Raw genomic sequence first — 13,811 nt, 5'->3', positions numbered from 1 at the left:
CATCACATCTGTTTTGGCCTTCTGCCTCTGCTTCTTCAAGCTACTTCCTTCCTGATGCATTTGCCATTTGTGGCAAGATGAACCACTATAAAGCACTATACAATATGCATAACTTGCCCTTAAATAATTTCCTGTTGATTAAAATGAGGACCCTGTAAAAGACACAATGGATTTCACCAAAGTAATGAAAAGCAAACCTCCTCCAAAATGCATGAATATTTAATAAAATCTAAACTGCCCAAGTATGTTTTATGATCTGAGAAAAATCTAAAGCATGTTTTGGAAAGGGGAGGGGGACTAACGTCACCCTTAGAGTGCAATGCAAAATTCTAAAACTGCCACCAACAAGCCAGACTTCATTATATTTTCTCCCTGAAATTTGGCTGAGCTTAATCCCTGGTGAAGTAAATTCTCTATGGCAAAATTCTCTATGGCAAACTTCCGGACGTTATAACATTAACACTAAAGAACCAAGTTACTACTCCTGCAGTTCTGCAATGAGGCTGATACTGAATCTGGCTCTCTATTTATAGCATTTTTACAGAGCTCTTTAGCTAAAAAGGCTCCCAGAGTGACTTACAAAGATCAACAGTAAGGCAGTCCCTGCCAAAATCTTTTCCTGTAACAAACTCAGCCTTCTACATAAGCATCTGCCTAGTAGCCACAAACAAGGTACTGAATACAGGCTAGCACATGTAATTCTATGCAGGCAAGTGAGCAGGCTTGAAGGGGAGGCTGAACATGCAGTGATCTGCTAGAGGAGGGTCAGAGCTCTCGGTGCCTGCTTCATCAGCCCCCCCACAGGCTAGTAAAGTTGTTTGCAGGCTAGTAATTTTTATGGCCCTGTTTACAAGGCTGAACTAATTCTATATAATCTCTGGTCAGAAGTTAAGTAGAGATTGTTCTGCCTCTGTTATACACCAAATTTGAATTAACTAGAACATTAAGAATTCTTATTTGACAGGGCATTTTAATTAATTTATTATTATTATTTTTACTATGGTCTTTAACTGGGTGATGCTTTTATTGCTACAAGTTCTGGCACTGCTCTAAGGCTTTCTCTGGTAAGTTACACAATTCTGAAATTTTGAAGTAGCATTGGTATAAATATCAAGGTAATGAATAAAGGAAGCTCAGTGTCTGGAATCAACAAGCAGAGGACCAGTGATTATCTCAGTCTGTAGTTTCACTACTGAAAGCTACTGCTAAACATTGTCAGTTTCTACCAATGACAGCATCAGAGAGAACAAAGTTTTCATAAGACTATTGCCCCCTGCACTGGCCTGCAATCCAGAGAAATCAATTACGGACTAATTACTTCCTTGTTTTAATTAGTGTGCCTGCCGAAGGGCAGGGAGGACACCCTCATACTGATGTCTGAGCCTGACAACCGAGAGTAGGTGATCAAGGCCAGTAAAAGTGCATGTTGGCCATGAAGCACAGATGCTGCACAATTAATTTAATAGGAAATCACATACCACTTTATTTTCCACTTTTATGTAACAAGGAGAACATGTTATATTGGGACAAACCAGGTGGAACCAGGAACAGGTAATTCCTAAGTGTATGGAAGTGAAACAGTGGAATTAAGTGGTGGTTCTGCCAAGTTTTGGGGGGGGGATGGAGGAGGGGGGGATCAATATGCCCTCTGTGGAGTCCCCAGATCATCACTTGCTAAGTGGTGGTGGGAGGAGGAGACACACTGATCAGGCAGGCGGAGAAAAAGCAGACAAATGGGTCTCTTTTCTGTAGAGCTTATTCATTTACTTATTTTGGGTGTTTACTTCCCTTAGTTTAAAAGTATCTCCGCATGGCTAATCATCAAATACAGGAAATGGATTTTTAAAAATCCATGAAAATGTAACATCAGCCTAAAATTCCATGGTAGAGATAAAGCATTTTAAACTGGCAATAAAATAGATGGAAAGACCTGACAGAATTAAAAGGTCTTTGCCCTGTGCTGAAAGGATATGAAACGAGGCATCAGGTAAGTGTCTCTGGAAAGGGCATTTCAGAGCCAGGGTGTCACCACTGAAAAAGCCTCTTCCTGATCATTATTGAAACATGCATATTAAGGTAGTTGTAATATACAAAAAAAAAGGGGGGGTTGGCTTAAAAATAGAAAGATAAATCAAGTAAACAAGCAAAGAAGTGAATGGAATAGGAAGAAAACCAATTGATTTAAATATCTTTACCTCAGTGATTCGTGGGTTGGAGCATTTGACATTCCTGCTTGACCAGTCGAGCCACCTTCCCCATCCACCAATAGGAGAGGGGCAGTGCTGACGCAGAGTACACCTCCCTTCTCCAGTGCACCAGCCACACTCAAATTTCTGATCTGCTTTCAGGCACAACCCACAACTTTCCCGCTGGGCTGCACATTTGTACAGGTGAACTGTGGAGACAGAGATTGGGAGCATGAGCAGAGAGTGGGAGACAGCCCACACCTGACAGATCAAAGGAGATACACCTGCTCACATTGCTGGAAGGTGTGAACTGATGCTTGTACTGACCCAGATACAAATCTGCCCATCAGGTGAAATGGCCATCTTAGGCCTTTTACTGGGTACCCTCATCTGCCAATGTTAGATGGGTGACTACTGAAAACAGGGCCTTTTCTGTGGTTGTGCCCTGACTTTGCAACCCCTTTCCAAAGGAAACCTGCCTGGCCCTTTTGCAGGAATCGTAAAGGCATCAAGCAAAGCCTGTCCTGTTTACTCACACTGCTTTTTTTGTGGATGTGTGTTGGGTTACTCTGTCAACTGTTAATGTTTAAATTGGTCCTTTTATTGTTGCCATTTATGCATAATGGCATGCTCTCTGATTTTATATGTTTTATGTTTTTATTATATGGAAGTTTTTATGAGATTTTGTTAAACTAGCACGAATGCCAATGATGGAAGAAAACTGGAATAAATGAACGAATAAAGACTTGTCCAGATTGAATTCTTCAGCTATCTTCAGGTATCTGGTCTGAGCATGAGAGGGCAGAGAGTTATGTATCATTCCAAACTCCCTTCACTGCTAACTTTAGACAAAAGATTGGAAAAGGGCTTGTAAGTGTGTTTAGCTGAATGTGCTTAGAAGCCTTTCTGTGATCCGGAAACCTACATTTTCAGGATTCCCAATTGTGAGGAGTCTTCTAATCATGTTCAGACCCTGAGGTGGGGCTGCCCAGCCCCCAACACACTTTTTGCTCTCGTGCATGCAGACTGAATACCTGAAGAGAAGTTGCATGGCTTGAATGTGTAGTTCAGACCAATGGAGACTTTCGGAACAGTACAGCCTGAATGTAAGGTGCGTTCATCAACATTTTGAGGCTTAGTAGTAGAGGTTTTCCATCCCTGTACTACAAAATGTATTTTCTGGGTACTAAAGTACTCGGGGGCTGGCAAAATGCAACCAAGCTATGAAACTGAAGCCATCTCTGCCAGGAGCTTATTTGGCTGGGTAGGCACTGAACCCTGGTCAAAGTGAAGGTAAGAGCTTACAACCAGCTGCTTTAGTCCCTGTCCATATCTCAACATATCTCTGGGTTCTCATAATAACAAAAAAAACCTCCACCACAATTCCTACTCTTTAAACAAGGGCAGGAGGGGTGAACCTTTTTGTGTGTGTGTCAAGTACCACATTTTTTCAGGGGGTATCTGCCAGTGGTGGAAAGGGCCAGGACGAGTGGTGGATGGAAGTGAGACCAGAAGAGGACAGGGCATACCCTTCGCTTTATCTTTGTGCCTCCCTCCCATTTTCTTTCTGCTTGCCATCTTCTCAGCGCCACAGGCTACCCACCTCTACTTTAAACATAAAACAATTGTCAGAGGGGTAGATATTTTAGCCTGTTGCAGCAAAAACAGCTAAGAGACGTGACACCTTAAAGACGAACAATTCATTATAGCATAAATTTATAAACTTTTTTGGACTATGAACATATTAGTAGTTAATATGCCAGAATACTTGCGATTTTTTTAAATGTATGCATACATAATCCTTAAAAGGAAAGAATTCATAGCACAGAAGTCATATGGCAGAAATGAGAGAATGTTTTGATAATAAAATTAAAGCTATTAGGTAAATTTGCTTTGTAAAAGGAGCAGGTCCATTATCACCTACTTCTCCAAATATCTTAATCACTTTCACACTGTCCAAACTACAACTTCTGTGTGTGTGTGTGTGTGTGTGTGTGTGTGTGTATGTGTGTGTGTGTGAAGTCACAGTTGTTTCTATTTGCTGCTTTGGCCTCATATTCTCTTGTTTGAGCAAGGGAGAATGAAGCATCCTGACTTTGAAAATGATCACCAGTGCAACTATTTTTGCCTAGGTAGACAAGCATATTGTTCTATGCTTAAGAATAGTTTACGCTGATCCTTTACTGTTGGTTCCCCTGATACTTGGATATTCCAGCAGTAATTTAATACCAAACCAACTACTGGTAAAGTGCAAACCTAATAGTGATAGTGTGTCCAGATATAGTTAGAGGCAAACCACTAACATGAATGCAGCTTTGATACTTGCAATCTGAATTGAGGGATCAGTCAAACTTTACTCATGACTCTGATTTTCAGGATTAGTAGGTTTTAGTTACGATACTAAACCTCTGTTTAAAGATGGGCATTCATATTACTGATTTTACTCTCTATCTCCCAACCTTTTACAAAACAATTTAATTTGGATATCCATGCTCCATATACAATATTCTCACGCATCTGAAGAGTATTTGGCTCCCCCTCCCCCAAACATTCAGAGCAATATCTTATATCTCAGATTGTTAAGGTTTGCTAGACTAAGGACATACAAACTGTGGATCAAGATCACTTTTGAAAAGATTGCTGAGTAAACTCCTCCTCCTTTTTTGATTTAGTGGCTCCAGATACTAATATCTCCAGATATTAGTAAATAGTGCTAGCCAGCATGAAACCGAAAGCATAACTGAAGTACTTTGGGCAAGGTCAAGCAAGATTTGTACTTGCATACAAGAGTTTGGACAATGGGGACATATAAACCCTTCTCCTTCCTGTTGAACCTTTCTGCAGATGTTCTTAGATACTATTTCTTCCATGCTTGATTTGGACGACAGCCTTCAAAACCTCTTTGTTTAGTTTCCTCCACTGATTTCAACCAAGAAAGACTTCATTGAAAACAATGTCTCCATTCCCAGGGAGCCTGGCAAGACTCACAATATATCAGGTTCCACAGTAAACTTCAAAAGCATTTGAAAGCAAAATATAGCTCAGAGGGGAACAAATGGGAACCCATTTAATGGATGTCCTTGCTGCTGTAAAAACCAGATTCTTTAATAGGTATTCATTTCATGGACCAAGCCTGCTGTTTTCACAGGGCTTGTTTGGGTCATATAATAACTGACCCTGGCATCATGTGTATTTTTCTAGACACGTCACCTGTAGCAGCAGTTACCATTAAGCATCCTTCCTTCTTTAATGTGCAGAGTCAACCAACTAAGGCTGCCATCCTAGACCAATTTAGCTGACTCCTTTCAATCATCTTGAGTCACATATAATTATGTTCTGAATGGGTCAATCCAATTGCTAACCCATGTTTAGAAGTCTTAAAGTCTTTCAAATATGGATTGGTTCAGGATCTGAAGATGTGATGGGTCAATTATATCAAGTCTTCTTCTTTCCACAATGGGGATCTCATGCCTGAAATATTGTGTTTGTGTGTGTGTGTGTGTGTGTGTGTGTGTGAAGTTGTACCTTGGTTTTTGAACAGAATGCATTCCGGAAGTTCGTTCGACTTCCGAAACATTCAGAAACTAAGGCGTGACTTTCGATTGGCTGCAGGAGCATCCTGCAGCCAATTGGAAGTCGCACTGGACATTCGAATTCCAAGGCAAAGTTCACAAACCGGAACAGCTACTTCCGGGTTTGCGATGTTTGAGTTCCAAGTTGTTTGTGAACGAAACTGTTCAAAAACCAAGGTACGACTGTACCATAATAAAAAAAAACCCATATCCTAATAGAAACTTATGTCAATTTTAAAGGGGGGGGCAAGTACTTTTCTTGTGAGTTCATCTGTCACTAGAAAGTGCTGTGAATCACTAGTTTGATTCATACCTTGGAGTTAGCACGTTGCTCCTTTGATCTTCCCTGGATCTTTTTGCTGCTGCACTGTGCTAAGCAATGTTTGGTTTGGTTTAGCATGCCATCTGAACCAGGGCTTCATAACTGAAGCAGTAAACTTCCCCATGTCAGAAATCCTGGTTTGACTATCAACTGAGCCCAAATGTTCTGCAAAGTCCGGGCTTGGCTTGTAATAGATTTTCTGCCAGTTGGTTCTCCAACTGTTTTTGGACTACAACTCCCATTATCCCAAGCTAGCAGGACTTGTGGTCAGGGATGATGGGAATTGTAGTCCAAAAACAGCTGGAGACCCAAGTTTCGGAAACCCTGGACTAGGACACTCTTTCCCTCCAGAGTACACAGGAGTTGTAGTTCCCAATGCCTTCCAGTTGATAAATTCTGAAGGCATTATAAACCAAATCTCCTATGAATAGATTCCTGCAAAACGTGGACATCATGAGCAGTGATACCTTCTTCTAACAACCCTCAACGCTTCAGAAAACAGCAACTATTTGTCTCCAGCCTGACACCTTTATAACGTCAACATTAAGCAGAAGGGATTCTGTGAGAGTTAGAATCAGAGCCATAGGAGGTTAAGGATGTCACACCTCAAGTGAGTCATAGAGGCTGGCAAATCTCATTTAACCCAACAGGTAGGTCATAAATAGTGCATATAGGGCAATAGATGGCAACATGGTATTGCAAAAAACAAGCATACAACCTTGTAAGCCTATTACCCTCAGACCTCTCCAACACTGATTGTAAAGCCTTATAACCCGCTTACATCCAGATGTCTAGAGGATTGAGCTTAGAGCTCAACTTATGTTCTATGGCAGGCTGAGAGATTCATTTTTTCAGACTGTTAATGCCAGATTCACGCCTCCCCCCCCCCTCCAAGCCTTTAAGAAGAAATAATGTAAAAGGAATCTTAAGGCAGCTGCACATTTCCATCTCAGTTATGTTTATGCCAGTTTGGGCTTAAATGATAATCCTGATACCCTTCATAATCAAGTTCCTCCTTGTTCCCTGAAAGCAGCCGGAGAGGCCCTGCCTTGCACTTAGGACATGGAATAGATTTTCCTTGGTTACTCTCAGACAACCTGCTTATCGAGAATTCATCCTGATTTGCACAGTTTGCAGGAAGGCTAGACGACATTGCAACAAGCAAGGGTTATTCCATACTTTCCAGTGCACTTTCCATTTTTTCTGGTGTGTGGGGAGGTTAATTTGTTCTGTAAGAGCATCAAATCATCTTTAATTGGGCAACCTCCAACTGCAGGTATGTGATTGACTCCCACCTGAAAATAGCGACCCTGTGGAACATGGGGAATTCATAGGATGACTTGCCTATTGTCACTGGGGCAGTAACAAAAGCCTTTTTGGTTTTTTTAGAATTCTAACAGTATGGATAACATTTGCAGTATGAGCCTTGGCGGCTTTATGTATTTTTGGTGTTTTTTAAAAAAATATTTGTAGTTTAGGGTGTAATATCATATACAGCTTTGAACAGCAGAAAATTGTTTCCTATAAATTATCTGAAATATATATTTACATAAAGTCTGTGTAGTTCTTAATCTATTTTCCCTCTCACCACTGAAATGTGGCACACACTCATCCCATTTGGATTGTTTCAAGCAATGACATAAAAATTTCCTGCAGCAAATTTACAGTCATCCTTGGAGAGGTCTAAGGATAAGAGAATTATAATACTGCATATATATATATATATGATCTTGCACACCCACCCCCTTTGTCAAGAGTCTGGTCTTCCAGAGTTTAAGAAATGGCAAATATAACCATATTGCTCTAGCGAAACAGGATTAATTTTAAAGCATCAAATGATCTGAATTGGATGAAAATAATATTTCAAAAATTCCCACAATACATATTAATGAAAATGAAAATATATCAAAATAAACTAAGAATATATTATTTACCTTTCAAATCCTCTGGGTTGTCAATAATGAAGTTTCCATTCCAAACCACAGCAAAATCTACTGCTAAGTTACTTATGTCCATTCCATCATAGAGATACTAAGGAACAAAGAAATGAAATACATATATGAAGGCTTTGTGTGAAAATAAAAGGAAGAGCCATTAGAATGGACAAATATTGTTTAGAGATTTTTGACAATACATGACTTAGGAATGGGTGGCAGGAGTTGAATTGCAACATATATTTCCATTATCTGCATGGGGAGACACTTCTGCTTGCCATAGAGGCATAATTAAATCAGCTGATGGGCCCGGAGAGAGGTAATAGATTAATTATCCAATTCATGCAGACTGTTCTCACCACTCAGCCCTTGGTTTGCCAATAAAGCCCCATCACCAAGAATTAATGAAATGAAAAAGAAAATCCTACACTCCTATAGGAGGCCACATTAGGCTCTACTATATGCAAACATGCCAGAGTATTTTATGGAACTTACTTGGAAAATATATTCTAATTGGCATTGGCATAGCGATGCTTTAGGCAGTACAAAGGAAAATACATATGACCATAGTTTTAGGAAAAGTTTTCATCCAAAGGTCAGTGGCTCAAAGCTTGCTGGGTTGATATGAACTACAGTCTTCTCTCTTCTTCAACTACCACCACCGTATATACTGTTAGATAATCACTCAAATGCTTGTTATCACCAGCTCTGCTTCAAAACATCACCGCTTTCACCTTTCACCCTTAAAAACTCTCTATTCTAAATTCTGAAAACCAATCTTTCCATCTTTCTGTACCAAAAAGCAAAACTGGGCTGAATTTCAACCCATCACCACAGTTTACAACAATACTAATAGCAAACTCATTTTCTGAATGCTGATCCTTATGTATTTAAGTGGCACTATCCATGAAGTAGAGGAAAGTTATCAGCAGGCTCAGGAAAATCCTGAGGTTTGCAGAAGAAAAGAATGAAAAAACTTTGGGGGGAAACCTTAAGGTGTCACAAAAACAAAACAAAACAGCCCAATGAAAACCAACCATGCTCAGAATCCATAAAATGCTGAGTGCCTGTTGGAGGAGGTAGGAAGGAAATCTGATGAGAGGAGGATTGCAATGGAGCATCATAAAAGACGGGATGGCTAGCTGGCTGGAGCTCTGGCCAAGAGCATTCCATGCTGCAAAATTTGTTGTGTAGGGTTGCCATATTTCAAAAAATGAAAATCTGAACACAAAAGTTGTTGAGCTTTATTTTTTTTTATTTTTTTGAGCTATTTTTAAAGGAAAAATGACACTGCTGACATGGGTTGGCAGACATCAGGATTTTCCCGGACATTTCCCCAATTTCCGCCCAGACAATGCTTTTGACTGCAGTATTTGTGTATGTCTGGGAAACTCCAGACATATGGCAACCCTATAATGTTGCGGGCCCCATTTTTCAAGAAAAGTATTGGCTTTCAAGAGCTGGAATTCTCATGCCTAACCGATAGAGGACTAGGATTGGGGCTGTCCAATGCCTCTAGAGGTTGCCTGTGTGGAAGAACAAAATCTATAATTCAGCTAGCCTGTCCTCCCCTTCCCCTTTCAAAAAAGGTCTATGCCTCAAATTACATTTTTTAATGAGAAAGTTAGACTCATTATCTAGAAAAAGCTGTGCATTTTGTAATATGTGCACAATGAAGCAAGTGCTCTTTGATTTTACAGACACGGTACTTTTGAACTGCACAGTTAGGGCCAAAAATGCCACAGGGAAAAGGAGCCCCAGGTCGGGAAAAAGCAGCAGTACCATCCATGGCAGAAGTCAAAAAGTATGAACAGTAAGTGTGTAAGTAGACTTTTCCTCCCCTCTCCTGTTCTTTGTGACTCCCAGAGAGCACTACAAGAGTCCAGTCTTAGCACACAGATCTGACTGCCTCTGCAATTAAAGTGGCATTCTAAGCAGGCAAGTGAGACACAGCCATCCAGCTTGCTACTGTAGGTGCCACAAAGCCTACTCCCTTTTAACTTGAGGGAATAGTAGTTCTGTACAATTTCATAGCACAGGTACCTACTACTAGCTGCAGTGAAAAAGATGTGAGCCTGCTCATCCCATGTAATGTTCTATAAGCTTTCATTTTCCTTACCTGAAAGGAATATAGGAAATACATAGCATTTGTAGAAATCGTATATGTGAGTGGGATTTGAGCACAATATAAAGGATTAGTCCCACGTTTGTTTGTTTGTTTGTCTGTTTGTTTGCTTCTGAAGGCTGCAAAGTTGTTTTTCTGGCCACAGTGATGGCAGTTTTTACGGGGCTTGGGAATGCAATAAAGGCTAATTGCCCTGACTGGTGTGATTGATTCCAACATTATTCTTGTCAGCTTGGACACTCCTGTGGGACAAAGAACTCCCGTTTCGCAGCAAGAAGCATTGCAGCCACCTCCTTGACTATGCTTATTTAAGGGAGGCTGTTTTATCTTCCTTCCCTCTCCTCATCCCAGTTCCTTCTTTCTCTTCTCCCAGCAACAGGCAGCTTTCCAGTATTACACATTCTATCAAGCTACTGCAGCTTGGAATTTGACAGCTCCCTGATAAGAGGCCTGCAATTCTCTTTATCTCTCCTGTGTGAATTAGCTTTGCCTTAACACCTTTGTCACATCCCCGCCCCAGCTCCCCCTTTCCTGACCCCCCACAGTCACAGACGGGGAAGCTGACAGATAAAAGATCTTCTCTGGGGCCAGGATTCTAATTAGACACCTCACTTGCCTGTAGCACATTCCCGTCTGGAATTCAGGATTAGCTTAACCCCTGGTTCTTTTGTTTCATCTCCCAGAATAGTGCTTCCCAATGCCTTTTATTCTACCATCTACATTTTCCTCATTTGTAGCTTTGCCTCATTTGTAGCTTTGCCTTCTAGGGTGGCAGCCTCTTCAGTACCTTGAACATGAGTAAACATACGTGAGCAAGATATTCCTGCAGTTATCAAGCACCATAAAAGAAATTTCTCATTTCCAAAAGAGATTCTAAGTGTGCTCTATTCAAAGGGATTGGACAGAAAGGCTAGCATTGTGCTGTGTAACAGCCTGCTGTGGCATTAAGGAATGGGCAGTCATGATGAATGGATGGAAGCGGTAAATGCTCCACGCATGGTGCTTTGTATAAGCACTCCCGGGAGATCTCTTAGTTTCTAAATATTTGTCTAATTGTCAGGCTAAAAAAGAAAGAAAAGAGAATTCCTTCCAAATAACAGGTTTTTACTATTACAGCAGACCTAGATACAAAACCTGAACTATATCTGTACCCCAGACCCTTTCAAGAGGGCAGTGGCAAGGATGCAAAAGTCTTGGGGGTGAGTTTTCCTAGTGAATGAATAATAATAATAATAATAATAATAATAATATAATAATTTATTATTTATACCCCGCCCATCTGGCTGGGCTTCCCCAGTCACTCTGGGCAGCTTCCAACAAAATATTAAAATACAGTAATGCATTAAACATTAACAGCACTATTCTGAGGTAATCTATGAAGTTTCTTCATATAGTTTACTGATTGTTGAAACTGAGGACACAGCCTCAGTATATGCATATGTGTTTTATGTCAGATTTATCAACATATAAATTCAGAATAACCTAGTGAAAGGAGTGCCAGCTTGGCCCCACGACCATGGGTGCCTGGGGCCGTGGGTGCCATCCAGTGTGCATGTCCCTGGCACCAAAATTTGTGGGTGCCTGGGCCGTTCATGGGGAATTTTGTGGGTGCTCGGGCACCCAGAGCCCCAGGGAGTTGGCACCTATGCCTAGTGTGCGGAAGCAGCTCAGCAAGCTACAGGGATCATGAGTTAAACAGCCAAGTGATGGGATGGTAAGTATCACTCATTTATTCAATTAAAGCAACTCAGACTAATAAGATCACTGAAGGGTCACTGTGTGCTAGAAGCCAAATCCTGTAATACCATATAACTCAGGAGCTAAATGCTAGGGTAGGAAGCCTGTAGAAACCTAGTTTTCAGTGCTCCCCTAGCAGAGGGAGACTTTTTAGTTCTCCCAGGCAATTGGGAATTAGTTGGACATTTTTGCTGTTGCTTTTATGTAGTTTTAAACTACTACCTTCTACTCTTTTGATTTTATATTCTACTTCCCATCTTAAAAAAAATTCTATAAAGCCACTTTGTACTGGTTTTTTTTGAAAGGGAATCTAGAAATATTGCAAATAAACAAATCCCCAACTCCTTTTATGCACAACCTTTTCTATTCCAGCTATTCCTTTTTTTATTATTCCTCATCCCCCATCAACTTACAGAACTATTCTGGCACTGGACACTTGAACTGTTGAAGCGCAGAGCAGGCACCCGATAGACTACCCCTTGGATGTTGAGGACACACTCATAGCCACGCTGGCCGGACTGAGGCTGAGGTAAATTTCTAGCCTTCAGGGTGATGGGCTTCACTTCACCAACAGGGATCAAAATCTCTTCTGTACGGAACAGTTGTGGGCAATCCTGGAAAACATATTTGAAAACAGCAATGTATTAGGCAACTGCGGGCACAAGGTACTCTGAATACAGTTGTTTCCTGAAGACACACGTGGACTCTGGGGAATTGCATATCAATAATGTAAATGCAGATACAATTATGGTTCGGCTATTTTGCAGAAATCTGTTGTAGAGACAAAACATAAATAAGGGATGAGGAACCTCAGGTGGAGGGGACAAATGTGGCTCTCTCTAGGCCACCCCCTCACCAGCCTTGCTTTACACCCTTCTGTTTTTGCCTGGTTGGAACATAGCTTGAATGTCTTGCTGGCCTAGATGGGTGATAGAGGGAGATGTGTGAGTTTGAAGAAACCAGCCTACTATACAATGGTAGAATTCACTTTTGTTGTTCTGCCTATTTTCACCTCCATCCCCATTCACCATGGGCATTGAACCCTGGAAGGTTTCCCAGAAAGAAATGTAGCCTTTGAGCTGAAAAATGGTTGCAACAAGGGTTAAGCTTAAAACTTTGACTTTAAATTCAAGGATTCTGAGGGGAGGTGGTGGGAGGGAAGACAGTTCACAAAAATGTTTTTCACTGCCATGTCTTTTGTGGGCTTAGCAGTACAGGCAAAGGCCTGTCCAGTAGACCACAGAGAAAGTGAGAGCAGGAAGCACGGACTTTATTCTGATCCCAAAGTATCTTCATCTAGTCATTTTGCTAGTCATCTAGTCTTTTCAGGGCCTGCAGGGGTAAAATGGCAGCTATCGGGACTCTTGGTGTCACCACTGCAGCCAGTGATAAATTCACTTCACCCTCTTTCATGCCACTCTCCCAGCCATGCAATGCCAAAATCCTGCTCCCAATAGTGTAGCAAACAAAGGCTTCGGGAGAGGCATTTTGGCTCAGCTGTAATTGTAACTGGAGCAGGTGGAAGAATTACCTTAAAAAAACAAAAAACCCAAGAGAGATAGAAGGCATTTTTAAAAATGAAAACATCCATTTCAGCTAAAAACTCTGGATTATTTTCATACTTTTCCTTTGTAATATTTTTGCCAGCCTTTGCTTTCTAGCAACTGAAATGTAAAGGAAACCCAGGGTTCTTTTGTTCGGTAAAATCAAATATATAAATAAAGTTAATAGCCACAGTTTCTCAGGTACTTAGAATGAAGGGTATTCATTTTGAAATGCACAAAAAGGAAATAACTAAATCTTGCTGGGATCAGGGTTCTTCTAGCTGAGATGAATCTTTGACCTGATCCTGAAGGGCTCTTACATTTTTACCTATATGACAGCAGCAGGGAATCTTTGATCAGCCGAAAGGCCACAATCCCTCATAGGTAACCT

The 13,811-nt window shown here is 40.9% G+C and overlaps 1 protein-coding gene across 2 annotated transcripts in view; it reads right to left on the bottom strand.

The window, feature by feature from the left end:
* PLXNA2 (plexin A2) overlaps window positions 1–13,811 on the bottom strand; it is a 418,876-nt gene that overhangs the window by 120,482 nt on the left and 284,583 nt on the right. For both annotated transcript variants that reach the window (XM_081864876.1, XM_081864877.1), the window contains exons 10-12: window positions 12,290–12,490; window positions 8,015–8,111; window positions 2,196–2,395 (exon numbers count right to left, since the gene is read on the bottom strand). In XM_081864876.1, coding sequence (XP_081721002.1) covers window positions 2,196–2,395; window positions 8,015–8,111; window positions 12,290–12,490 — 498 coding nt within the window. The remainder of the gene's footprint in view (window positions 1–2,195; window positions 2,396–8,014; window positions 8,112–12,289; window positions 12,491–13,811) is intronic.

This window comes from Podarcis erhardii (genome assembly GCF_964252035.2).
Source record: "Podarcis erhardii genome assembly, chromosome: 6".
Classification (NCBI taxonomy): domain Eukaryota; kingdom Metazoa; phylum Chordata; class Lepidosauria; order Squamata; family Lacertidae; genus Podarcis; species Podarcis erhardii.
Note: the sequence above shows the minus strand (reverse complement) of the source record. Positions and strands in the feature narration are given on the sequence as shown.